Source organism: Sminthopsis crassicaudata, chromosome 1 (assembly GCF_048593235.1).
Source record: "Sminthopsis crassicaudata isolate SCR6 chromosome 1, ASM4859323v1, whole genome shotgun sequence".
Taxonomy (NCBI): Eukaryota; Metazoa; Chordata; class Mammalia; order Dasyuromorphia; family Dasyuridae; genus Sminthopsis; species Sminthopsis crassicaudata.
The window spans coordinates 727,155,327-727,182,300 of record NC_133617.1 but is presented as its reverse complement, the minus strand read 5'-3'; the positions used below and the strand labels follow the sequence as shown (position 1 = coordinate 727,182,300).

Below are 26,974 nucleotides of genomic sequence, written 5' to 3'. Positions count from 1 at the left end.
GTGCTTAATAAATGTTGACTAATTCAAATAACTTGCTTGAGGTCACACTGTCTTAAAGGGCAGAAATGGGATTGAAACCCACATGTTTTGACTCCAAAACTAGGGCTCTTTCCATTTTACCACATTATCCTGATTCCATGATAGATGAAGTACTTACTGGTAAAATGTATTCATCAAATATTTATTGTATCAATATTCATAAACATCATAGTACACTGCAACAGTTTTTTTTTTTTTTTTTTTTTTAATAGAAAAGTAATTTGGTGAGAGGGGAAATCTTTAAAATACAGGAAAAGCCAATGAATTTTTGCATGTTATTATCCAAAACCAAGCACTAGCCAAAATCTTTGTGGCTAGGATATTCCTGGATTCCTTTAAAAGTTTACTTTTTGCTTATACCCTGTAACTCATAAAATGAATCAATTTTTACAATTTAAAGTCAACCGGAAAGAAAATAAATACTATGTAATGACTCGGGGATGGAGTGACAGAGAGGGCAACACATTTCAAGGTGTTGTAACTCAATATCCTGGGTGGGAACAGTTGATGCTGTTAGTGTATTTACGTGGAAATAATAATGGTAAAGCTTTATGAGAAGACTTGAGGATGGGGAGTGAAGATTACATTTTTTAAACAAATATATTGAAGTAAAAAAATGCAACTATTATAAGACTTTAAACACACACATACATATATTCTGATTTTTTATGTCATACTTACATATCCATTTCATATTTATCTATGCTGTTGTGAATATACAAACTATATGGTCAAGGAAAGGGATTTTCAGAATCCAATGTAGACCCTGAAAAATCTGAAAACTGCATTCTAAATAATTTAATCCAACTTTTAAATATATATATATACATATATATGTATATATATATATATTTAATTCAATTTTATTTTAATTTCAACTTTAATTCTCCCTCTCTATTGCTTCCCTGACTCACTGAAATGCAAGAAAAATGACACCCATGAAAATTATAAATGCACACACACACACAAACACACAAGAAATTCTCGTATTAGCTCAGTGTGTGTGTATATATGTATCTATACCACTCTTTATTTCTCTTTCTCTCTCTCTCTCTCTCTCTCTCTCTCTCTCTCTCTCTCTCTCTCTCTCTCTCTCTTTGTCTTTATATATATATATATATATATATAATGTATATGTAATTTATTATTTTTTTCTAGCTTTATAGAGTAATACCTTGTTAGTTTGATTGGTATGACAATACCAATGGTATAGAACAAGTAATCTAATTTAGGTAGTATTGTCACATTTATAAATTGGTTCAGATTATCCATAAGCAATGACTATTTCTCCCATTATTTGGAGAAATTATTTGTAAAAAGAATATACTGTAATTATGTTCATATGTATGTTCCTATGTATGTTTTGTCAGATAGATGCTAAAGTATTTTACATTACCTGTAGTTAGTTTAAATGAATTTTTATTTTTTTATTTTTAAATGAATTTTTCTCCATCTTAAACTGCTAATTTTGTTTGTAATATAATGAAATGTTGATTGTTTTATATTCTCCAAGTAAACTGAAGTTGTTAATTGTTTCAATTAGTTCTCTAGTTGCTTTTCGAGGATTCTCTAAACAAAATATCTTGCCATCTTAAAAAAAAAAAAAAAAAAAAAAAAAAAAAAAAAAAAAAAAAGTAATGTTGTTTCCTCTTTTCCTATGCTTATTGCTTCAGTTTTCTGTGTGGAGGTGTGTGTAATTGCCAGTTAGAATTTCTAACACTTTTCTTTATTGAATAGTAATGAGGATGATAAACATCCTTGTTTTACCCCTGATCTTAATGAATAGACCTCTAGTTTGTCCCAATTACAGACAGTGCTAGTTCTGGTTTTACATCAATGCCTTTTATCATTTCAATGGAATGTTTCATTTATTCCTATGATATTTTTGTTATTTTTAAAAATGATTTGTTTTATTACAAAAAGATTTTCTACATCATATATTTTGGTGTTTTTTAAATTAATATGGTCAATTATGTTTATTTTTTAAATTTTTTTCACCTAGAACTTCATTTCTTATATAAATATATCCTAGCTACAGTGTATAACATTCCTATGGTATCCTTGTAAATACTTTATATAAATTTTCCCATTAAATATTGGTTTATAGTTTTCTTTTCTTTTTTTTTTTTTTTTTGTTTTGTTTTGTTTTGGCTCTCTCTAGTTTAGGTGTCAAGACTACTTTTGTGTAATCTGAGAGAAATGTTTATTTTCTATTACATTAGTAATCAGTTATTAAATCAGGCTACAGCCTTTTCTTTCTTCTTTTTAAATATTTCATCAATTAGGGATTAGTTCCTGTAGGTCAGTAGGCCAGTCACTAAAGGGCATAATTGATAAGGAGATTGCCTTAATCCTTGGGATACATGCTCTTCCATCTTGGGCAGGATCCCATCCAACAAGGAGACCTTATTTCTGCTTATAGTATAAACAGAATCTAATTTTTTGCTGCAAAACAATGAACTCATGTCCTTTTTTGCCTCTACTGAAGTTTAGGATGATCAAGCTTATAAAGAAGAAAAACAAACAGAATGGAGTAGGTGAAGATGAATTCCTCTGTCCAGATTGCTGAAGGTAGCTGAATCTTAAGATCTAAGACCAGTTCTTAGGAGGAGAAGCTGAAGTCTTCTATTCCACTTGTTCATTTAAATGTCCACCAATCAGAGGTAATTTCTCTAGTCAAGGAGATTCCTTTTAAAATAAATCTGTCTGTCTCTCTGCCTGTCTCTGTCTCTGTCTCTGTCTCTGTCTCTGTCTCTGTCTCTCTCTCTCTCTCTCTCTCTCTCTCTCTCTCTCTCTCTCTCTCTCTCTCTCTTTCTCTCTCTCTCAGTGTTTCCATTAAGTAGTATCTTTGGTTACTGAGGGAAAATATTACCTATCAATTTATTGATTATTATATAGCCGAATAAATAAATTATTAATTACCCTAATACTCTGTCCCCAAGTTTTTCATTCACCTCACACATAAGAAATCTGGTAAGAGTCCTTTTTCGAGTTAAAGCCCTAAACAATCATAAAATATTGAAACTAAGTTTTCATTAAAAGTTTGATAGAAATTTGCTTGTAAATCCATCTAGTTTTCCTCTTCTATCCTCCCACCTCCTGGTCCCAGAATTCAATTATGACTTGTTCAATTTGTATTCAGTATTTCTATCACTGTGGCTAAAATATACTTTGGCAATATTTGAAGTCTAATTCTGCACATGAATTACATGTTATCTAGCTAGAAGACTATCTAGAGTTTGTCTAGGAGAATATCTAATAGAATTTCGGAATGGGTGGGTTCTTTGTCAATCTATTAATCTTCTCCAGAGAAACCATATATATATTTTTTAAAGATCGGGATGAGCTTTCCCTATACTTGAGTCTTCAAGCAAAGTCTGTGTGGCCAGTAGTCATCAGTTACATGGCATAGAATATTAGTTTTGAGGTCAAGGTTGAACTAAATGGGCTTCAAGTTTGAGATTCTGTTTTTCTATACTTGTTGCATCCAAGCTAATAGAAGGTAACCTCTCTACAATGAAGGCATAGAAGAAAGCCAGTGTGAAGGTTCAGAGACGGGAGTTGAAACACGGTGTGCAAAAGACAGAGAGAAGGTAACTATTGCATTGAAGTACAGTAGTAGAAGCCAGAAGGACAAGACATTAAGAAGATGATGTGTTCAGAGGAAGTGGAAGGATGGACTGCAAGGATGTATATAAAATGAGTAGGCTTGGTACCTGCCAGCTAGGAGTATTCAATCTGTAGGAGTCAGGATACCTGAGTTCCAAACCTGACTCTGCCACTAAGCAGTTGTGGGGCTTTGCCATCTCAGCTCATTATTCCGTACTTAAGCTGTCTCCTCTGTCTGGTTCTCTGATTGGACAGGATGGTCTACAAGGTCCCTTCAACTTCTAATCTCTAATTCCGTGATGTAAAACAAAACTCTGCAGGAGGAATGAAGAAGGAAAAGCAGCTTTATTATTGGCTTTAAGACTTCCTGAGTGCTTATTACCTGTAGTGACATGGTTTATACCAATTCAAATTTAAATGAAATTTAGTAAAAAGCTATCCAACAAGCAAAATTCAGAAATGTGAATTTTAACAAAGACTATATGAACTACCTCTAATTGGATTTCTGAACAGGCCTCATTTTGAAACCAACTGAGAGAAAACAGTTATTCTGCAAGTTTCAATGAAAAATTAACAACCACTTGGTTTCACATTATCCTGCACAGATCTCAGTGGTACATTTTAAAATACCAAAGAACAGTCTGTTTCAGAGAAATTGCAGTGGGGAGTCCTTCAAGTGCTAGGGAATTTTAAGCACTGAGTGGGAAGAACAATTTATTGGCTAAATGGATAAAACAAATATTGCTATTCAGAATGTGACTGAAGCCTATCACTATGTATTGTTGAAGTTGTATAATCATCCTAATGAACATAGTGTTCAGGAGACTCAGTGAATAGTGCTGTGCCTCGAATCAAGTAGAACTAAGTTCAAATTTAATATTATACACATATTAGTTGTGTGAGCTAGAGTACATCCCTTGATTTATGTTTATCTGTTTTCTTATCTGTAAAATAGAGAGAAAAACAGCACTTACTTCCTAGGGTTGTTATACAAAACAGATAGGAGTTATAAAGTACTTAGCAAAATGTCTAGTAAATAACTGAAGTTTAATAAATACTTATTATCTTCCCTTTATCCCCAAAGCCTGCAAAAAGACTATGTTGCATAATGGATAAAGTTCTGGACTTGGAAAGAAACATCTGGATTCAAATCCTACTTTACTCTCTAATTGGACAACCATGGACAAGACCCTTCACCTCAGTTTTCTAATTCCTACTTGTGTGATCTCAGACAAGACCCTTCACCTCTCTGAGGCTCAGTTTTTGCCTCTGAAATTGAGAAATTTGGACTAGATGGTCTTTGAGGTTCTTTCCAACTGTAGATATTTGTTCTTACAACCTTAAGTATTCTTTACAATCATTTGCAACTCTAAAGCCATGATTGGTTGATCCAGCAGCCTAGCCATAGCAGTGTCAGAAAAGCCATCTGTTGGGGCAGCTAGGTGGCATATTGGATACAGCACCAGCCCTGAAGACAGGAGGACCTGAGTTCAAATCAGATCTTAGACATTTAACACTGCCTAGCTTTGTGACCCTGGGTAACTTACTTAACCCCAATTGCAATGTCCTTTTCTCACTTGAGCGTTTCAAGTCAATAACCCAGGGCAGTATTTCAATGAATCACAGAATTGTATATCCAATAGGGACTTTAGAAATCTTCTAGAATGATCCCTTCATTAACTGATTAGTAAACTGAGGAAGTTTCTGTAGTGGAAAAAAAATGGCCAATTCATCAGGACTATAACATTATCTGTGAATTTGGATAGGGAGCACCACCTCATATTACTCATTTATGAAAAAAAGAAGGATTTTTGTTGGGGGGAGATGATCATATTCTGAGGTTCTTTTCAACTAAATAAAATCAGTGAGATGATACATATTTTTGTCAGGAAATTTTAACTAAGGAATGTGGTTTGAAACAAACTAGCTGGCCAAAAAGGAAAATCAGTCAGATGAAATAAATTTTAAATATAATTGTCCTGGTTTATCTAGTGCCAGTATCAATATTCCTCACATCTAAGTATACGATACTCAGTCCTACATCTTCTTCCACATGATTCATGTCATGGATTTTGTGTCTGCAATTGTGTGTACTGGAAACATGATGGAATGTTCTGTAGCTACCCATTGAAAGACCTTCCTCTTCTTACATCCCTCCCAGAGCCTTGGTGTAAAGCCAATTGCTACCTGTCATACTGCAAGACAACCTATTTTGAGATGCTTAATAGAAACCAGAACAGACTAAAGATACAAAAGCCAGACGCATAGGGCATCTTGGCACAAAATAGAAAGATGACGGCAATGTAAAAGAAATCAGGTCATATGTTTACTGGGAAGAGTGAAGTTTCAATTCCCCCAAATAGACTACTTTTGAAGAGAGAGAAAAAGTCTTTACCTCTTCTTCTTTATCTGCCCCTAATACTGTACCTAATTAAGAGAAACAATTACTAGAAATAATAATAAACATAATTTCATTGATGCCTTTAATTTTCACATAATAATAATTTCTGAATATACTACCCAAACCATAATCTGAGACCTCCCATTTAACACAGAAAAACAGGTAAACAAACTCAAGGGACACATTGTCTCCAGCTAACAATGTATAGGAAATTCCAACCCAGAATCGCCAACTGCTTTATGAAAGGCAGGCTCATTGTCCTATCTTTTCTCTGGTTGGTCAATAAGAGTTGCTCAGGGTCAGGTTTTTCTTTAGTGCTCTTTTTATTCATGTCACTTTTGGCCCAAATGCAGATTCTTCTCCTGATTCTGTTTATTTCACTTTGCATAACTCACAAAGGTTGAGAAAAATTGGGCAACAGGTATAGGGTAATTTTTGTGAAAATTCATCTGATCACAGTGAGAATACAAGAACCAAAGCAATCAATCTTAATGATTAGACACTACATTCAAAGCTAAAAGAGGAATGAAAAGTATTAGGATGAACAATATCATACACTATATGTAGTAAGCATCCTATTAGAACCAGCAAAGATACGCTTTAAATGCTTCTGCTTATTTTTATATAACCATGTACAGGGCAATTAATCTTATTGTACCAAGAGATTGGCTAATAAAAACAAAACTAAGCAAGCCCAAGAAAGACTTTCCATCTACAAGTCCATGGTCAAAACAGAAGCAGCTGGTAATCTGCAATGATAGAGGACAAAAGAACTAAAATAACAGATACAATCCTTTCCCTGCCACTAAGAACATTCACACACATGGAATGAGACACATACACACACAGGCACACATGTGGTATTTCAGTGACTGAGCACTGTACCTACTGAATTAGGTGGAGAATATAAATATTTAAAGGATGTAAGTTCAATTCCTTTATTTTGTTTGATAGTAAAACTGTTTAACTGCATTAAGATTGTGTAAGTATATGTCTCTGTGAGTGTGTGTGTGTGTGTGTGTGTGTGTGTGTGTGTCTTGAGACTATTAAAGTCAAATGCAAGTGATGCTCTCCATTATATCAATAAAATTACTGGCCTGACAAATAGAGAGAGGGAGGAAAATGAAGATGAAGAGAAGGGAGGAGAGATTATAGGCACATACATCATATATAGAAACATTTGTGTAATGTGTGTATGCACATTGTGTGTACATATGTATGCATGTCTATGTTGTGTGGTTGTGTGTATATGTATATATGTACAATGTACATGTGTGTTATATATACACGTTTATGTCTTATGATATGTGCCATATATGCACGTGGATTTAAATTGTACATGTATGTAAATATATATATATATATATATATACACATATACACATATATACATATATACATGCAAGCATACACCCACATTGTATGTGCCTATATTATGTTGAATTTTCTCCTCCCCCACTGTCCATCATTAAGCAGCTAGGACACTCACTGGGGGATATTATTCAGGCCACTCATGAAGGGACTTTTCATGCTCCAGACTTTCTCTTGGCATTGGAAATCCAGGGAGGCAGCAAATGAGGTCCTATGGATCCAAAAGATTTACTGCAGAGATCCATTTGGGAAATGACCATAGCCATCAGAGGACAGACTCGGCAATCTTCCTGAAAGAAAAGCTCTTTTGGACACATGGACATCCCATGATGTGCATGATGTGCAGTCTTCTCACTTCATTTAGTACTTCACAGTCAAACAAAGTTCTGGACCACTGCATTATCTCATTCCATGACCTTTAACGCTATCCCCATTGAAGACATGGGGACTAGGGATAGGATGACAGTTTTCAAGGATACAGAAGATCCCAGATCATAAACTTTCCCTCAAGTGAGAACCTTCTCTGAAACTTAGAGACTTGGAGATTGGTCTGAGGGCACTATGAAGTTAAGTGACTTGCCCCAAATCACATATCTGTGATGTGTCGGAAGCATTATTTGAACCCAGATCATTCTGGCTCTGAGAGCTTCTCACTATATTCTACAATAAGTTTTATGTATTCCAGTAGATATTAATAGTTATAATCCATAGTGATTATCCTCATGCATAATGTCCCAGACAAATAAATCTATAAGCTCTGTTTCCAAATCCATATTTCATCATCATCTCTTTATCTTTTTATACTTAATATCTCAATAAATAAGCATTTATTAAGAACCTATTGTGTGTCATGGAAAATTTGCTGGGTATCTCATTCTCCCTCTCTGGAATATATATGTCCTTTTCATTCCTCTCTCCCAAAAAAAACCTCCCACCATCCTTCAAGATTCAGTTCAAATGCCACCCTCTTGAAGGAATTTTACTGATAACTCCCAACATAGTTCTTAATGAACTCTCCTGCTCAAGTCATGTATTATTTATTCATCTACATGATACAATAGATAGTTATAAACTTGAAATGGGAAAGAGCTGAATTCTAATCCTGCCTCAGGCATTTATCAGCTGTGTGACCCTGGACAAAAGACTTAACCCCTTTCCATGTCAATTACCTCATTTGTAAAATGGGGATAATAACAGCACCTACATAACAGGGCTGTTGTGAGAATTAAATGAAATAATACTTGTAAAGCATTATGTAAACTTTAAAGTATTATATAATATTAGTTATTATGAATATATCTAGATCTGGAAAGGACCTCAAAAGTTTGTCTGTATGTGTGTGTGTGTGTGTGTGTGTGTGTGTGTGTGTGTGTGTGTGTGTGTTTTCTTTAGAAGTATATAATTTCAAATTTTCATTGTACAGTGATAGAAGTAGAGGTCCAGGCAACTGAGTTTCCTAAGGCCAAATGCTTGGCCAGTGTCCTTTCCCATACTGCCTTGAGGAAAGATTCCCCAAATGGCTACTTCCTGGGAAAGACCATGCCTTTGGGGAAATTCTGCAAGGACTGTCTGTTTTATTTCATTAATCAGTGTAGTTGCTTTTGAGTTAAACCTCCTTGAGTCTTTGTGCTGTCTTAATTGAGAAAGAATGCCAAAGGTTAAATCAGAAAGTAAAATGTTAATACTGAGTTCCAAGTCTTTTGAAAAAATACAGCATGTTGTTGAATTCGGCTGATTTCCTAATCAGAATCATAACACTGAGCTCTGTTTTTCTCTGGGAGGATAAAGTTGAGATTTAGGAATAATCAGCATGTAATCAAGGACTGATTATAAATGAACAATAAAGAACATGGGAGTACGATCAGTTTTGAGGGTTTATAATAAAAAGAATAAGGTACCATGAGGATAGTAGGATTGGGGGAGGAGGGCATTGTGCGTTATGAAAGGCAGCTCAGCAGGCCCTTATAGAAAAGGTTGTGCTGTTGGCAGAAAAAGGTGGGGGTAGGGGAATGAATGGCAAGCATCGACTGGCTTACATAGATTCAGAGTTCTGAGCAGGGCCAGAAAGCACTTTTATGTAGAGGACCAAGTTATATTTATCTCCGGGACTAGTTGAGAGAGAGAGAGAGAGAGAGAGAGAGAGAGAGAGAGAGAGAGAGAGAGAGAGAGAGATAAACAGACAGAGAGACACTGAGACAGAGAGAGACAGAGAGGGAGACACACACACACAGAGAGAGAGAAAGAGAGAGACAGACAGACAGACAGACAGACACAGACACAGACACAGACACAGACACAGACACAGACACAGATAGACAGAGAGACACTGAGACAGAGAGAGAGACAGAGAGGGAGACACACATACACACACACACAACACACACACAGAGAGAGAGAGAGAGAGAGAGAGAGAGAGAGAGAGAGAGAGAGAGATAAACAGACAGAGAGACACTGAGACAGAGAGAGACAGAGAGGGAGACACACACACACACAAAGAGAAGAGAGAGAGAGAGAGACAGACAGACAGACACAGACACAGACACAGACACAGACACAGATAGACAGAGAGACACTGAGACAGAGAGAGACAGAGAGGGAGACACACACACACACACACAAAGAGAAAGAGAGAGAGAGAGAGACAGACAGACACAGACACAGACACAGACACAGACACAGATAGACAGAGAGACACTGAGACAGAGAGAGAGACAGAGAGGGAGACACACACACACACACAGAGAGAGAGAGAGAGAGAGAGAGAGAGAGAGAGAGAGAGAGATAAACAGACAGAGAGACACTGAGACAGAGAGAGACAGAGAGGGAGACACACACACACACACAAAGAGAAAGAGAGAGAGAGAGAGACAGACAGACAGACACAGACACAGACACAGACACAGACACAGATAGACAGAGAGACACTGAGACAGAGAGAGAGACAGAGAGGGAGACACACACACACACAGAGAGAGAGAGAGAGAGAGAGAGAGAGAGAGAGAGAGAGAGAGAGAGAGGAGAGAGAGAGAACAGAGAGACACTGAGACAGAGAGAGACACAGAAACAGAGAGAGACACATAGAGAGATAGAGAAAGAGACAGAGACAGAGATTATTTTGTATGTGTGTTTTATATCAAACATATGGTTTTAGTGGTATAGAGATTGCCAGAGGACTAAATTCTTGCCATCAATGTAAATTGCTCTCTTCTATACAACTTATCAGATAAGGGATTCATATGAGGTCATCAAAAGTGTAAGTGAGGCACCTAGGATCACACAGGCAGAAGTTCTCAGAAGAATTTGAATTCAGCTCTACTAAACCACATTGGTACATACCATGGGAGGCAGAGGAACAGAGTTAAACCACACATAGAGAGAGATAAAAAGACAGACCAAAATATGTCGAGACACAGAAACAGAAACAACAAAACAGAGAGAGAGAGAGAGAGAGAGAGAGAGAGAGAGAGAGAGAGAGAGAGAGAGAGAGAGAGAGAGAGAGAGAGGAGAGGGAGAGAGAGAGGGAGGGAGGGGAGGGAGGAGGAAGGAAGGAAGGAAGGAAGGAAGGAGGAAGGAAGGAAGGAAGGAAGGAAGGAAGGAAGGAAGGAAGGAAGGAAGGAAGGAAGGAAGGAAGGAAGGAAGGAAGGAAGGAATCCAAATGGCAAGTCTAGTCATTTGCAAATCAAGTTACTCAACCTTGTGGGGTCTTGGTTTCTTAGTTTGTGAAATGAGGACCATGATCTATCTCCAGGTGACATCTAAAGTCCTTTCCTGGACTGTGATTCTAAACAGATATATAAAGCCAAGCTAAAAACAGGATTCTGGGATTTGGGGGATGTCATCATTGGTAAAAGCTATAATCCTTTGCAGGTTTGCTAATAGCACCACCTTTAATGCTTACAGATATCATCTCATTTGGTCAAACCTTGGCTGCTGACTCCAGCAGGGATCATCCACATTTCAGAGCAGAGAAAACTCAGGCTCTGATAAGGCCAGTGATTGATTCACATCTCCCAGCTGACATCTGAACTGGATTCCCACCTAGGATCTGCTGTCTCTGGTCCAGGGCTGTTCCCATCTTGCTATCTCTGTAGAGCAGAATAAACCCAGGACCTAAAGTGGTAGAAGATCTGGCCATTTCTCCTTTTTTTTATTCTGAAGTCTGCCTAATACTAAGGCCAATTTTTTTCCTTTCAGGCTAATCATGTTTCCATTTCAAGTGAAGTTAAGTCTCTTGGGTACAGAGAAACAACTGCACCTAGTAGTAATTTTACCTTTTACAGATGCAGTTCCTTAGTAATAAAAAAAAAAACACTGCCTCCAAAAATCCTTCAAAAAGAGTAGAAACAGATGATATTTCTGTGGATAATCAGATTCACATCGATTCAGATTTCCAACAGGCAAATTCATGTGATGTAAAAAGAAGCCATAATTTTTTCAGTCCACTAGGATACTCCCAAATGGGATCTTCCTCTACCACAGCACATAGAGCCATGGAATGATGAAGTGACTTGTCCAAAGTCACTGAGCTCATGAGTGTCTCCAGCATGACTCGAACCCACTCAGAGTTCACTTTTTTCACTATGGCACACTGTTTCAAACTGCCAAACAAAAATTAATCGTCAAGTGCCATCTCCATATTGATAGCTGTCAAACATTTGTATTGCTTTTAAAAGAGCTTATGTTGGCCCACAAACCAAAGTCTACACTAATTCACATTCAGTTCTGTAAGCTTCCTGCTCCCAGGCCTCTGCACTCAAGACAGAATCACTAAAACCAACCTATTCTGTTTAATGGATTAATCTTCCTTAAATTATGAACATTTTGCTTATTTTTAAAACATCATGGTTCCAGGAAAGGCATCTTTTTCTGACCTAAAAAAAGAATGGCTTTAAAGTAAGTGAGGCAAATAGATTTGTGCCGCCACCTGCTGAACACCATAATTAGTGAGGGGAACTCCGAAGCACATTTATTCCTTTTGCAAAAGAATATCGATACATTATGAATGCCAAAGTCTGAAGAAATTCCATGGTCATATAAATAAGAAATGTGTCCTTTATTGAAGATTTCTCAAATGGGAGAAGAAAGTTCATGTTCCCCCCCTTATTTCAAAAGAAATCCAACAATTTCTGTTTTTAACTTCAGTAACCTGGGATTTCCTCAACATGAGCACATGATATACCATCACCAATGGGGACACTTTCAAGGTTTTGGAAGCTGGTGTAGTCAAAGAAAGAGGTCTTATGAAGTCTTGTAGTCTGAATTCAGACCAATGTTTGAGGCCTTCTTAGTGTACCAAGACTAGCTAAGACTCCATTGCTATAAATTTAAGGAGCTCAGAGCCATGAAACAAAAGGAAATGTACTTTCCTGATATCCTGCTACTATGGATACAGAAACTGATGTCAAAATAAATCATTAAATCAGGTGTCATCTCTTCCTTTCTATAAAGAAGTGTCCAAAGCTAATGGAACATTAGCTTGCAGGTGCAAGACCAGAAAAGATAGGGATGTAAATTGTCAAAAGGACTGTGTCTTTAATTTCATTGGTATAAGACAGTGATTCTCAATCTTAGAACTGTTTAAGATTCTATAAATTACTGAGGACCTTCCTTAAAATTTATATTTATGTTGGTTTTATTTATTAATATTTATATTAGAAATTTAAATGGTCTAGTTTTGAAAAGTTTTGACCTTATTCTATAACCTTCAGGGGTATCCCAGAATATCCTTTTGAGAACCACTGATCTAGGGAAGTGCTGGGTAAAGAAATTCCTACACACACACACACACACACACACACACACACACACACACACACACACATACACGCACACACACATCAATTCAAGTCAGTACAATCTCTGCAATTTACAATCTTAGAAAGTTGTATGAAACACTAAAAGGTTAATAATTTACCCAGGATTACACAGCCAGTAAGCATACTGGGGGGTGTGGATGGAAAGAGATTTAGAATCTAGGTTTTTTTCAGTTCCTGTGTTGGATCTTTACCTGCTTTGTAAGATAAAGGCAAGAAAACAAATACACAATATCTCAGAGGATACCTTCAGGTAAATAAATAAAAGATAAAACTGAAATGATACTTAGAATCTTGTATAATTTCTTTATAGGCTCAGCTCAAGTGTCATTTCCTTCAGGAAGACTAGCCTGATTCCCACCTCTTCTTCTGCCCCATGTTGTTACTGTTCACTTATTCCACAAATACCTCTCTTTTTCTCTGTTGGGTGGTAGTATCATTTCCACACTCAAAAGAATATTAAATTCTTAGGGATCAAGGGTCATGTTTTGTCCCTTGGCACTTTACTGGCATTTAATAAATACTGAATATCTTACAATCCCACATATGCATACACACATATCAGCTATTTCTTACAAGAAAAAATATATTCCTTTAAATATATATCTTCAAATTTTAGAATGTTAATGATAAAGCTTAATAAATTACTAATAAGTGCAAAATTAATTCTAGAATGGTCAGGAAATACCTTAAAATTCTAATCCAAGAAGTAATAGTCTACAAAGTGGCTTTTAGCTATACAGATTATTTTTAGAGATAAGGGAACAGAATTTCTCTCAAAGTTTTAGATCTGATGCCAAGTTTCATTCTATTTATATGTATTTTAAAAAATAGCCTAATGCTACATTTTCTTTCAGGGAGGGAGGTCACATTTATTATTTATTTTAAAGGCACAAATATAATTTTGAAGTTTATTTCTTTCTTCAGTTCATTAGATTTATCCATTTTAATGATTTTTAAATCAGAATGTCTCTGTGTGAATGCTTCATAAAGAAGTGCTCACCACTAATAGCTTCCTTCCTGAAATGAAAACAATTTAAAGATTCTATTTATTTATTTATTTAGGTTTTTTTTGTTTGTTTTTTTTTTCCTTTTCTTTTCTTTCTTTCTTTCTTTCTTTCTTTTTTTTTCCTAGATTGCTTCTTAGTTAGTATTTGTTTGGGAAGGATCTTGAAAACCCTTTTCCATTTTGGGAGGCTGACCAGAATAAACCTTTCAAAATTCAGGAATCCAATATCTGTGACATCACAATCAGAAGACATTGGTTTTTCTAAGGAAATGGTCAAATAAACTTACCTTTAAGACAGAGAAAAGTCCTTAGCAATTCCAGGGGAAAGCCAGTCTGTAGATCCAGGACTGCTGGCAATGTAGAAGAGAGCCACTGTAGGACTTCTTTTCAAGATTTTTATTCTGATAACTATTTCTGAATATGGTCATCCCCTAGAACTTATCCCTCCTTCCTTTTCCATTTCTCAAATTCATATATGTGAGTATATACATATATGAAACATATATATGTACACACATACACACTCATATATATATATGTATATAAATATATATATATATATATATATATATTTTTTTTTTTCCAATGGAACAAAGGCTTTTGACCTTTCATTCTATCAAGGGGTATTTTAAAGTGCCTATTATGTACTAGAAGCTAGGGATATGGGCAAATAATTCCTGGATTCAAGGATCTCACTTGGAATGAAAGTATCAGGGAAAATCACATAGGTGATTATAACCAACTTTTCATTACAGGAAAAGGCACTTTATGAACATGAAATTTTATATAAATGCTTTATTATGTGATGAATAAAAAAACCCGAGAGAGAGATTTTCTGGGTAATTGATGATCTATTTATTAATTGGGGCTAATAATAAATAAATTGGTAGTTACTGGTTTCAGGAAACCAAAAAATAAAGTCATGGAAAGGATGAAAGATTTAATATTCTTTTGGAAAAAGGGATACCCCTGATAAGTGAGTATCAATCCTGAGTGATGGATGAATAAAGAGGTGAATTAGAAAGTGCTACCTCATTTTATCTTCATAACAAGTATGGGAAGAAGGAACAACTAGATGATGATAAGGTGGAGCCCACTTGGAGTCAGGAAGGATTGTGTTCAAATACAGCCTTATCCATTTAGTAACTATGGAATCCTGGGCAAATCACTTAATTATGGTCTAAGTCAGTTTCCTCAACAATAAAAACAGAGATAATAATAGTACCTATTCCACAGAGTAGTTGAAAGGATCAAATAAAAAAAAATATATATATATATATTTGCAAAGCGCTTAGCATGGTGTTTGGCACATAGTAAGTGCTTCAAAAATGCCTGTTTCATCCCCTTTATTCCTCCTATTTTATTGAAGAGAAAACTGAGACTAAAAGAGATTTAGTGGTTTTCTTGGAGTCACAGAACTAGTAAGTACCAGAAACATATTTCAAAGGCAGATCTTCTGGACACCAGGCCTACATGCTTCCCAATATATCATCTAGCTGCTCCAAATAAATGAATTTGATGAATATTAACAGAAAACCAGCATTGTCCACACCAAAAGAATATCTTTTTTTAATAGTCAGTTTACACAGGACATAGGGAACTAAGCCCATCTTCTAGAAAGTTGTTTCAGTTTTCCATGTGATTTGCTCTTTACAAAAATCAGATTTGAGGAGCTTCATCTTAGACTACATGTTCCTTCACTTAGGTAGCTAATTAAGAGGGGTTTTTTGTTTGTTTGTTTAAATCTAAACCAGATGATTCAATGAACTTGCCAGTATCTCACCTGGAACTTTCTAGAGATTTTCATTTGGCCACATTTACCAATCAAATGAAGCAAAGAAAACTAGTTTCTGACAAAGTGTGACTGAGATTCATTGATGGCATTAGGAAAGATGGCATTAGGGAAGATGGTATTAGGGAACAGGAAAAATAAGATAAGAATATGGAGAAAAAAATAAGTCATTCCTCTAAAAAGAAGGGAGAGAGGACAGAAAAAAGAAAAAAAAATGGAAGAGAACATGTCTCTTCTTTGCTATGGCAGTAAAGATCAGATTGGGAGCCAGAATCTGCTTTTGCTGGTTGGCAGTTGTAAATTAGTTTTAAATCAGGAGAATAAAGTAGGGTTGAGGATTGATGGATCTGATATGCAAAGAATGGAATAGCTGAATGGAGGATTCCTCATTTCAATCTGTGGGTTCATATACCTTGAGCTGAAAGAGCCTCCTCATTTATTTTCCTCAAATAAAGGTAAGCTTCATAGTATTGAAGTAGGGATAAGGGGCCAAAAAGTAGTGCATTTGAAGTCCATAAACTTGGTTGAAATAGTTAGTCTGCTGATGATTATCTTAAGGATTATCAATAACTCATTTACCTCCTCTTGGTCTCAGTTTCTTCATTTGCAACACAAGAGAATTGGATTAAATGACATCTAGGGCCTCTACAGGCTCCCTGTTTATAATTCTACAGATTTACTGGGCAATTAGATGACTCAAAGCATAGAATGTTAGATCTGGAACCTGGAAGACCTGAGTTAAAATCCAATCTCAGACACTTAATAGCTGTGTGACATTAGGCCAGTCACTTAAGTTTGCTTGCCTCAGTTTCCTCATCTGTAAAATGAGTTAGAGAAGGAAATGGCAAATGGTTCCACTACTTTTGGCAAGGAAAAACTGAATTGGATCATGAAGAGTTGGATTTAACTGAAATGAATAAACAACACAGATTTACTAAGAAGTGAAATTAACTTCCCAAAATTTTGTAGACTATACTTCAGAGTATTCCTGATGCATTACTGGGACATGACACTCTAGCTGGGATGAATTCTATAATCAACTGTTGAGGATAGTAGAAGGGAATATACACCAATCTAGGTTCTCATGAATAAATCAATCAAGACATTTACTTAACACCTACTCTGCTTCAGACTCTTACAGAGACTGGGATACAAAGAAAAATAAAAATAAAACAGTCCCTGCCTTCAAAGAACTTACGTTTCTTGTTGAAAATTATCTATGCATATGTTTTGAAAATAAGAAGCTTTAATAAAAATTACATTCTTATAAGAGGAAATGATACATACTCATATAAGTTATATAGGTAATTTATAGAATTCAAACATAATGAATCCAAATAATCTGGGATGGAAGACACTGGCAGCTGGAGGGAAATCAGGAATGGCCTGAGGGAAGAAGTATGTTTCAGCTGATCTTCTTGAGATTTTACTAGGTGAGGATGTAGGGAGTGCTTTACTAGCATGGGGAAGAGTCTAGACTCTAGAGTATCTAAATTTCTTTTGAGGGAACCAATAAGGTGGTGCTCGTGTTGGCTAGATTTCAGACCTTACGAAATGGAGGAATATATCTGCATCAAGCTGAACTGGTAGTTTGGAGCCAGGTTCAAAAAGCTTTAAATAAAAATATATCCATGTTAACGTTTAGATGCACTTATCTCTGAAATTTCTTTTGAGAAGAGCTCTCCATTAAGAGTCAAAAAATGACATATAAGATAGTCCACCAAAATCAGTTGTAAATCTCGAAAAATTAGTTGAGATAGCTGATACACTTTTCTCTCTAATATGTCAGTACTTCTTCTGATGCATCAATGGAAACTGTTTTCAGAATTAGGACAAAGTCATAGAATCATAGACTTAGAATAGAAGAGAATATAAAATTTTTTAGTTAAATCCCTCATTTAAGAAATGAGAACACATAAGAAAACTGAAGTCCAGCATGATTAAGTGATTGACCCATAATCAAAAATAAGGAAGTGTCAGAGCTCAGATTTGAACCTGACAAATTCAGTGTGCTCTTTGCTGAAGCCCACCCAGTGGCAGAGAATCCAATGGTTTGCAAACTTCAACCATTATTTAAATAGGATTTATCAAGATTATCAAGATTACAGATCAAGACACTCTTGGAATCATGAAATCTAAGAGCTGAAAGAGAGGTAAAAACTTGAAGAATTATAAAATGAAAAATTTAGAAGCAAGGAATATTGAAACAATCATCAACAATAATTTGTTGAATATATATCAGTGCTAGCCATGGTACTAATAAGTATGGTATGGTATGGAGTTCACTTTCTAATGGGCAGACAACTTGCAATTAACAGTGCATATACAAGAAACAGGATAAAGAAAGAGGTAAAGATAGAAATAGATAATATAGAGGTAGAGATTTAGAGATGGAGATTGAAATACAAATAGAGACTAAAAAATAAAACTGAGTGATCCAGTAAATATAACAGTGGAACTGAAGGCCAGAAGACCTGAGGGCAGATTTGAATTCAGGTCTTTTTAGATTCCAGATAAACTGATCCTTCTGCTTCAATTTCCTCATCTGTAAGATGGGGATAATAGTAAGTAATTCACAGGGTTGTTATGGGGATGGGGATCAAATGAGATAATAATTGTAAAGCCTTAGCACAATGCTATATATAAATATTATATAAATATTAATTATTATTATTATTTTTTGCAAGGCAACTGAGATTAAGTGACTTGCTTAGGATCAGTTAGGAAGTGTTGTGTCAGAGGTCAGAATTAAACTCACATCCCCCTGACTCCAGAGGCCAGTACTCTATCCCCTGAACCATTTATCTGTCCTATTTGTTTTTTTTTTAAGTTATTATTAGAGATAGAAATAGAAAGAGGTGAAGATAAATGAGACAAAGATAATTACTAGAGACAGAAATAAATGATACAGTTCAGTCAGTCTATATATCAATATCTATATAGATAAATGTTAATAAAATGACATGAGATTGATTTTGATGTCCTTCTGGGAAGTAATTCCAGGGGGTCAATCAGTCAATAAAAATTTATTAAGCACCTGCTATATACCAAGATCAGTGTTAAACATGAAAGATTCCATGAAGGATCCTTGAAGAAATCCAATTAACCTCCATTTTACAGATGTGGGAACTAAGGCCTTGGGAATTCAAGTGACTTGTACTGGTAAGTCATTGTATCCAGTTCAACACTCTTACCTGACCAAAAATATATATTTTATAATATTCTTGGAGAGAATCTCACCATGACCTGAAATCCTCCAGTGATTAACAATTTACTATCTACTATGATTGTTGAAATTGTTGGGAAATTTGTCTTAGTTTAAATCAAAATGTGCCTTTCTCTTAATTCTACTGTCATATACTCAGCATACACTTATTAAGTACTTACTATATGCAAAATGCAGGTGTTTGTGTTGCTGAGGTAGATACAAAGACAGAAGACACTGGTGTTTTTTACCCTCTCTAACCCTCCATCTGGGAGCTTCCAGTGAGGGAAATATCACATCAGGTTTCAAACACAAAAGGTCAACAGTTTTCCTCCTAAATCATGGACGATGAATCTCCAGCTCAAACAGCTGAAATTGCTGTTACCCTTCATTTAAAAGGAGAAAAAAAAGTATATATTCATCTGGACAAGAAACCTGCTAGTAGGTTGCAACATTACAATGCAGTTTGTGTAACCTCATTTAGCTGATAAGAACTAGAACATAACCTTTGGTCCTTCACTCCTATAAGGCAAGCATCCATCCTCCTTTCCTCCTCCCCCTCCTCTAAAAGAGGGCAGAAAATTAAGGGAGAGTCAGCATTTTTAAAGACTACAACAGCAAAGGGCAAAGGTTGAACCTGTTTTCTTTTATAATATTTGTTTTTCCCACTGTCGTTTCATGAATCTTTACTGAATAAAGAACTGGATACCTTACAGAATGCAAAATTACACTATGTGTATCACGAGAAAGTCTCCGTTCTATTGAATTGGGTCTGCATGGAAGATTTCTGGGAAGACATAGATAAAATGAGAACAGAAAGAAAAGGAGAGGAGGGGCTGCAAAATGCTCTGGTGGAGTGAGTACCTACATTGATGAAATCATTGGCTCACTGAGCTACATCACAAAGTAGTTAAATATATATATATATATACATATATATATATATATATATATATACTATATTATCAAAACCATATTATTGAAATCACCAGGTTTCAGAATTCACAAAAAAGAAAATTAGTGCCCTATCCCACTCCTGTGTCTTCAAAAAGATAATTCTTCCCTCTGTTAAGCCACGGTCTTCCCCTCACTTCAACCTTTCAGAATTCCTTACTACTTTCCAAATTCAACTCAAATGTTCACAAGTCAATAAGTATATTAAGTGTGTACTACTGCCAGGCCCTGTGCATTTCTAACATGAGTCCTTGATTCCAGTTCCTAGGCCTTTCTTTCCTCCTAAATATTTTATATTTACTCATTTTGGTATAAGTTGTAACTCCCACAAAAAAAAAAAAAAAAAAAAAAAAAAAAAAAAAAAAAAAAAAAAAAAAAAAAACTTCATGAATTCAGGACTGAGTTACATCTTTATATTTGTGTCCTTTTGCCCCTATTACAGTGCCTGGCACCTAGGAAGTCCTGGATAAATCCTTTTTGAATTGAATTGCATGAGGAATAGGACAGAAAAAATGAAAATGAATGTTCAGCCAGAGTTTAAAGGTACTGCTAATGAATGCAGAGTGTACAGGGAGTGAGACAGTCAGAGAGTCACTTATGTGTGACTTAATAGGCACACATACTGTACTTTGTGCTGGTGACAATGGGTCCAGGACAACAAGCAACAGACTTATCATCATCTTTCTTATATTACAAGTTAATTGTTCTTTTGGGGAGCAAATGTCTGCATAGTGATGTGGGGATAACAAAACTATGTTAATTTGCAGAAGACTCTTAGAAGCAGAGTTGCTTTATTTCATGAAGAGAGTTGTTTTATTTAATCTGGAGAAGAGGATTATTATTTTAGCAATACTAAAGACAAAAGGGAAATCAAGAAAGATTCAGGACTGCTCAGACACTGAAGCAGAGACAAAGGGATTCAATTGCTTGAACACACTGATGCTCCTCCTTTTACTTCTTTTTGTTCCTAAACTTTTAAGAGATGATCTACAGTTGATGCTTCCATTTTCTTTTTTCTCATTCTCTTCTTCCATCTCTGCAGCATGGCTTCTGACCCCATTATTCAATGGAAACTACTCTTTCCAAAGTTATCAATGCTTTCTGAATTGACAAATTGAATGGCCTTTTCTCAATCCTCACCTCCTTGACCTCTCTTCAATTGCTGACATTGTTCCCCTTCTTTTTGATATTCTCCTCCTGGTGGATTTTCATTACACTGCTCTCTCCTAGTTCTTCTCCTACCTCTTTGGCTACTTTGTTCCAGTCTTTTTTCAGTTTTTCATTTAGATAATTTCTCACCTGCCTGCACTACTATGGGACTTCTCTAAAATGACCCAGAATGTTTATTACTATTATTATCATTATTATCCTGATCATTCTGTAATTGCCCAACTGCCTCCAGCTCATGATCACCTCCTGTCTCTATGATTGAAAGGTAAAATTTTAATCTGCCATTTCAGGATGGAGCTCAGACTCAGAAATCTTAGTTTTGAACTGGCTAAAATGGAACTTTTCTGGTTTCTCTACTTCATCACTGGAAGTACTTTCCCACTCTTTCTTTTTTCACTTTTTTATAACCAGACCTAAGAATAGTGCTTGTACATGGTAGATACGTAATAAATGTCTATTTATTGATTGGGGGAGGGAGGTTCACAGGCCTCAGTCATGGGCCCTTTTCTTTTACTTTTCTTTGTATCTCTGGTATTTAACATTTTATTTGGACATAGGCGATTTCTCAGATATTTCTAAGCTGTGAGATACTAAGCAAGTCACTTGATCTTGTTTGCTTCATTATCCTGATCTATAAACATGAGTTGGAGAAAAAAATGGCTGAGAAAACCCTAAATAACAAAAAATTAAACAAAAATAACGTTGGATACAACTGAAAAAATGCCTGGAAAACAAGGTGCTCAATAAATGCTTATTGATCCACAAGGAGAATAACTGCTCTTTGCAGTGAATTTGTATAACATGCTTCTCTTTCAGAATTCCCCTTATCTTTCTTCCCAACTTTTCTATGCCTATAGGGTAATAATCAATCATCATGATGGACATAAAGCAGAGTAATGAGATGGAGATGGTACATCAATCTTGGGTATCTACAATAGAATCCTCTTAACCTTGAGCCCAGGTTCACTTTCATTGTTTCCAACATTAAACTTTACCCAACTTTAGCTGAAAATAACTCTCCACAATTCAATTTATATGAACAAAGCTTTATTGAGCAGTTCCTCAATCCAAACCCCAGCTAGGTTATATAGGGAACACAAAGGGAAGCAATACATTTCCTCTGCCCACAAGGAGCTTACAATCTCATAGGCAAGTACACAACAGCTTTGTACCCTTCCTAGTAAAATCCCCACCTTTCCAGATTATTCACTTGCCTTAGCTTTCTTTTTTATATCACCCACTCAAATCTATTTTAACCATTAGAAATTCAATTGTTAATTTTTGTAAAGCTTAAAGAATAGGATTTGATCACCTGAATTTATTCTTTATTATAATAGTTACCAGCAATTTCAATCAGATGACAAACTCCATTCTTTTTCTGCATCCCACCTTACTGTCATACCTTATAGTAATAAGTATTATCACTTTCAAAATTTACATTAATAAAAAAAAAAGTAGAGGCAAAAGAAGGTGTTTGCAGTGTCATAATTAGCTCAAAACTAAGGGCAACTCAAAAATCATTAGCACTTACTTTTTAATTTTCTTAAAAACCATCATGTGCATATCCTGCTTAAAATTGCATGAGCACTAATTCTGCACTCATTAATTAGCAATGAGAAAATGGACAAGGACATTTCTGTGATCTGTTCCAGTCCCCCACCGACTGTCTGCCTTTAACATAAAGACAAAGGGGGAACAAAAATCTTCCTTTTTCTCCCTCCTTCATCAATCAATAAGTGAACTCTGAGATCACAAGCCTTGCTGCTTGTATCCACAAGCAACTAAAGTCTGTCAACTCTGTGGCCTGTGGAAAAGTGAAACTACGTGTAAGTCAGAACTCGGAGCGGAGCGGGGAGTCTGTCTCTCTCCTTCCTACTACACTCTCTTGTCTCAGCTTTCCTGGATCCCCGAATCGAGGAAAGTTTCGTGGCCGTAGCAGGAGCCCAGATCTAAAGTGCCCCGGAGTCAGGACAAGAAATCCACCCTCTCCCCTTTGCATTCAGAGCATCTCTTAGTTGCTGGGTAGGTTTAAGCCTGTCCAGTCCGTTTAAGCCTGTCCAGTCCGACTCCCACAAGTCCCAGGGAGGAAACTGACATCCCGTGGGGTGGGGGCAGCGGACTGGCCTCCCCCCGGTTACGCGGGAAGTGAGTGAATGGCACCCGACAGTGACCTGCCCTTCCCCCTCCGCTAGCTCTGCCCCCCGTGCCTCCACGATCAGTTTTATGAACACGTGTGTCTGTAAGTGGGAAGCTGGGCTCTCGCGGGTGCCCGCCAGTCCCTGTGGCAGCCCGTTCCTTCCGGGCCAGTTCCAGGGAGAATCTGGACTGCAGCGCCCGGGAGTGAGGACGTGGCACGGAACTGAAGGGATGCTGGGTACCCAGGCGTGAGCTCTGGGGCTCTGGGGCACCCGCGGCTGCCAGCAGAGGCACAGAAAGAAGAGGTGCATGGGGGAAAGCTGAAAGGGATAGAGCACGGGGAGGCGGGGGCAGGAGGATCCGCGGGCCGCGCTGCTCGGCCCGGCCCGGCCCTGCTCGGCCCGGCCTGATCCCCACTCACCTGGGACTGGCCCAAGGGGAGGCACGGTCGGAGTACCCACGCAGCCCGTAGAAGTTTCCCGGCCTGAGCTGCCATGGGGGACGCCATCTTAGACAGGAAAGTAGGCGGAGGGCCACTGGGCTAGAGCTGGTCCCCTGGGGCAGAAGGAGGAAGAGAGGGGGGAGGAGAAAGGGGAAGAGGAGGGAAAAGTGGGAGGAGGAGAGGAGGGGAGAAGAAAGAGAGAGGAGGGGGCAAAAAGGGGAAGAGGAAGAGGGAAAGGGAGAAAGGAGGAAAAGAAAGAAGAAAGGGGAAGGAGGAAGAGGGAAAAGTGGGAGGAGGAGAAGGAAGAAAAAAAGGAGGGGAAAAGGAGAAGGAGAAGGGAAAGAAGAAGAAATGAGGGGGAGGGGAAGGGAAAGGGGAAGAAAGAGAAAAGAAAGTCCATCGTGCAGTCACTAGCATTCTTTACACAGCTTAGATACCCCACTACGCGGCCTTTTTTGATCTTCACCAGGATCAGTACTTTGTCTCTCATGAAATTAATTTATATTATGTTTTTTCTTGTCTCATGTATCCATCCAGGAGAAAAAAATTTTTTTGGATGTCCAAGAGGATTTCCTTTTTGTCTTTGAAGCCCCTGCTTTGCTTATGATGCCTTTTAATAAAATGAACAATGCCCCATTGGTTCCAAGGAATGAATGAGTGAATGAATATTCAATGTGTTCTTGTCTCACTATCCCAAACCAGGTTGCCATATCATTCCCACCTTAACATTTTAGAGGTAGGAAGCAGCTAGGTGGCTCAGTGGATAGAGCACCAGCCCTGAATTCAAGAGGACCCTAGTTCAAATTTGGTCTCAGACACTTAACAGTTCCTAGCTGTGTGACCCTGGGCAAGTCACTTAAGCCTCAGGTAAAAAAAAAAAAAAAAAAAAAAAGATTTTAGCGGTATCTGGAGGGATACCTTTCTGTAGTCCTGTTGGGACATTCAGTAGTTAAACTCCATTGTCTGCTATCAGAAAGAGTATTCTATTCACTAAGTATTATTAATTAGCTTTTAAAACAGCTTAAGTCTAAGATAGAAAAGATGTGCCAATATTCCCCACTTTCCTGATACTTTTAGGGCACGTTCTCCCTTCTACTAACTTGATCTCTGGGGAAAGGAGGCTCATATTAAGCATAGTTTTTACATATCACTAATCACACCAATTTCATGTCCAAATTCATACAACCAGCTTAATCTTAGCTACCTGCTGGGTGAGTTCCTAAGGTCCCTGCTCCTGAAGGCATTGATTTGGGGCTGACTGCAAAACCTGGCATGGAATTGAATCCTGCACATATAGATCCTCAAGTGCTTGGAGTCCTCACTTTCCTGCCCTTTCAAAACCACAAGGTCCTAATCTCTAGTTTACCATTTATTTAAAACAAAGGATTAATGGTGAGGCAAATTACAGGGACCCAGCTGTTCAGGGTCACATGTCAGCCTCAGAATGAGAGAGGGCACAAGGTTTCTCCTCTTTCATCATCATTTCTCATTGGAGCCATCAAGGCAAGAGTAGAGACCTAAGAAATAGAGGGAAACAGAAAGTGATTGAGACATTTTGAAATTGATTTCCAATTCCAGTTCTGTGGCTACAGTCAACCAAAGAGGTTGCCATTTGCAATATGGTTAGGAGCCTGGAAATTGTGACCCGCTGTCTTTACATCATCTAAAATTGCTTTAAGACAAATTCATTTGCCATCATCACAACTCTACTGGAATCAGACTTCTCAGTCTCTCCCCTGTGGGGAACCACAACAGCCAAGCACATGGATGCATTTAGTCCAAGATCTTAGGGACTGGAATTATTTGCTGATCCCTCCCTGTATTGTTTTCAATAAAGCTTCCCTTTCACCACATGATTAACTAATCAGAATCCATTATAGAATGCCTACACATGCTGCAAAGTGCTTCCTTTAGACATCATCATAACTTCCCCAGAAATGGGTTCTCATCCTCTATGTGGGGAAATGCATGTGTGCCTCAGAGGGTCTAGAATTAATGAATGAATAAAGATTTAGGATACCCTTATTCTAGTAATTCTACATTCTGAGAGAGACAGCAAATATAGAGGGTAATGTCTACATAACATATTTTGGTTTCTGAAATCATGGATTCTTGAGTGAAGCCAAAGGGCTGTTGATTAACAAGTCCTTTTAAAAAGTAATAGTAATGTAGATTTGATTATTGTTCCCAGAGCCAAAGGTAAAAGGTATGTGTGGGGGAATTCGTCATATGTACCATCATACACAGTAGCAATGAATCAGAGCATGACTATTTATCAGAAGAGAAGAATAGAATTTTTTCTGAGGATGGAGGGAATGATGTTGATTATTTAATTATTTGGGTCATTGTTAGGCCTGAAAAAGAGCAGAAAATGATAGAATAGAAGAACTCCTTTTCTTTATTGAGCAAAATCATATGGCAAACAATTTGTTTCATAAACTTATGGGTGTAAGGAATGTTTTGCTTTTCTCTTTGGATCTCCAACATCTCCTTCCTCTACAATCCCTCTCAGATGCTTAATTCTTTGTGTAATGGGGGTGCTCCTAGGTAAAACCAGACATCATGTTGGAATAATATTTCCCACACCTTCTCACATGCTGGAATGGTTTCCAATTCCTTTAACAAAGACTTGAGTCTGCTTTCTGAGGACTAGTCTATGTAAGTACAGAAAAGCTCATTGTCCGTAATCTAACCATTTGATATTGAATTCCTTGTCTATGGAAACCATGAAACAAAGGAAAATATCAGTCTTGTGTGGCTCTTTTCCCTCCTGTAGTATCGGTGCCAAAAAAAGGAACACAATAAGTTAAAAATAATAATAATACAGCCTTTGCATTACTTATAAAACTAAACTTAGTTGTTAACATTCTAAATGTGAGCCAGTGGTCAATTGGGTTTAATCCCGAAGGACTTATTTTATATTTATCTTAATATTCTCATTGTAACTGAAATCAGAAGAAAGAATGAGGTAACTAATTAAAGGATGACTCACAAGTTTTCATTGAAGAGAAAAAGAAAATCAAATGTGTTTTA

The 26,974-nt window shown here is 36.9% G+C and overlaps 1 protein-coding gene across 2 annotated transcripts in view; it reads right to left on the bottom strand.

The window, feature by feature from the left end:
* The window catches only part of SUCLG2 (succinate-CoA ligase GDP-forming subunit beta), a 586,130-nt gene that overhangs the window by 316,799 nt on the left and 242,357 nt on the right, over nucleotides 1–26,974 (bottom strand). Inside the window, exon 1 of one of the 2 annotated variants that reach the window (XM_074284145.1) lies at nucleotides 23,921–24,078. The exons of the other annotated variant lie outside the window; for it this stretch is intronic. Coding sequence (XP_074140246.1) covers nucleotides 23,921–24,007 — 87 coding nt within the window. The 5' untranslated portion in view covers nucleotides 24,008–24,078. Of the gene's footprint in view, nucleotides 1–23,920; nucleotides 24,079–26,974 lie in introns of those variants that run through there. 2 annotated transcript variants of the gene reach the window in all.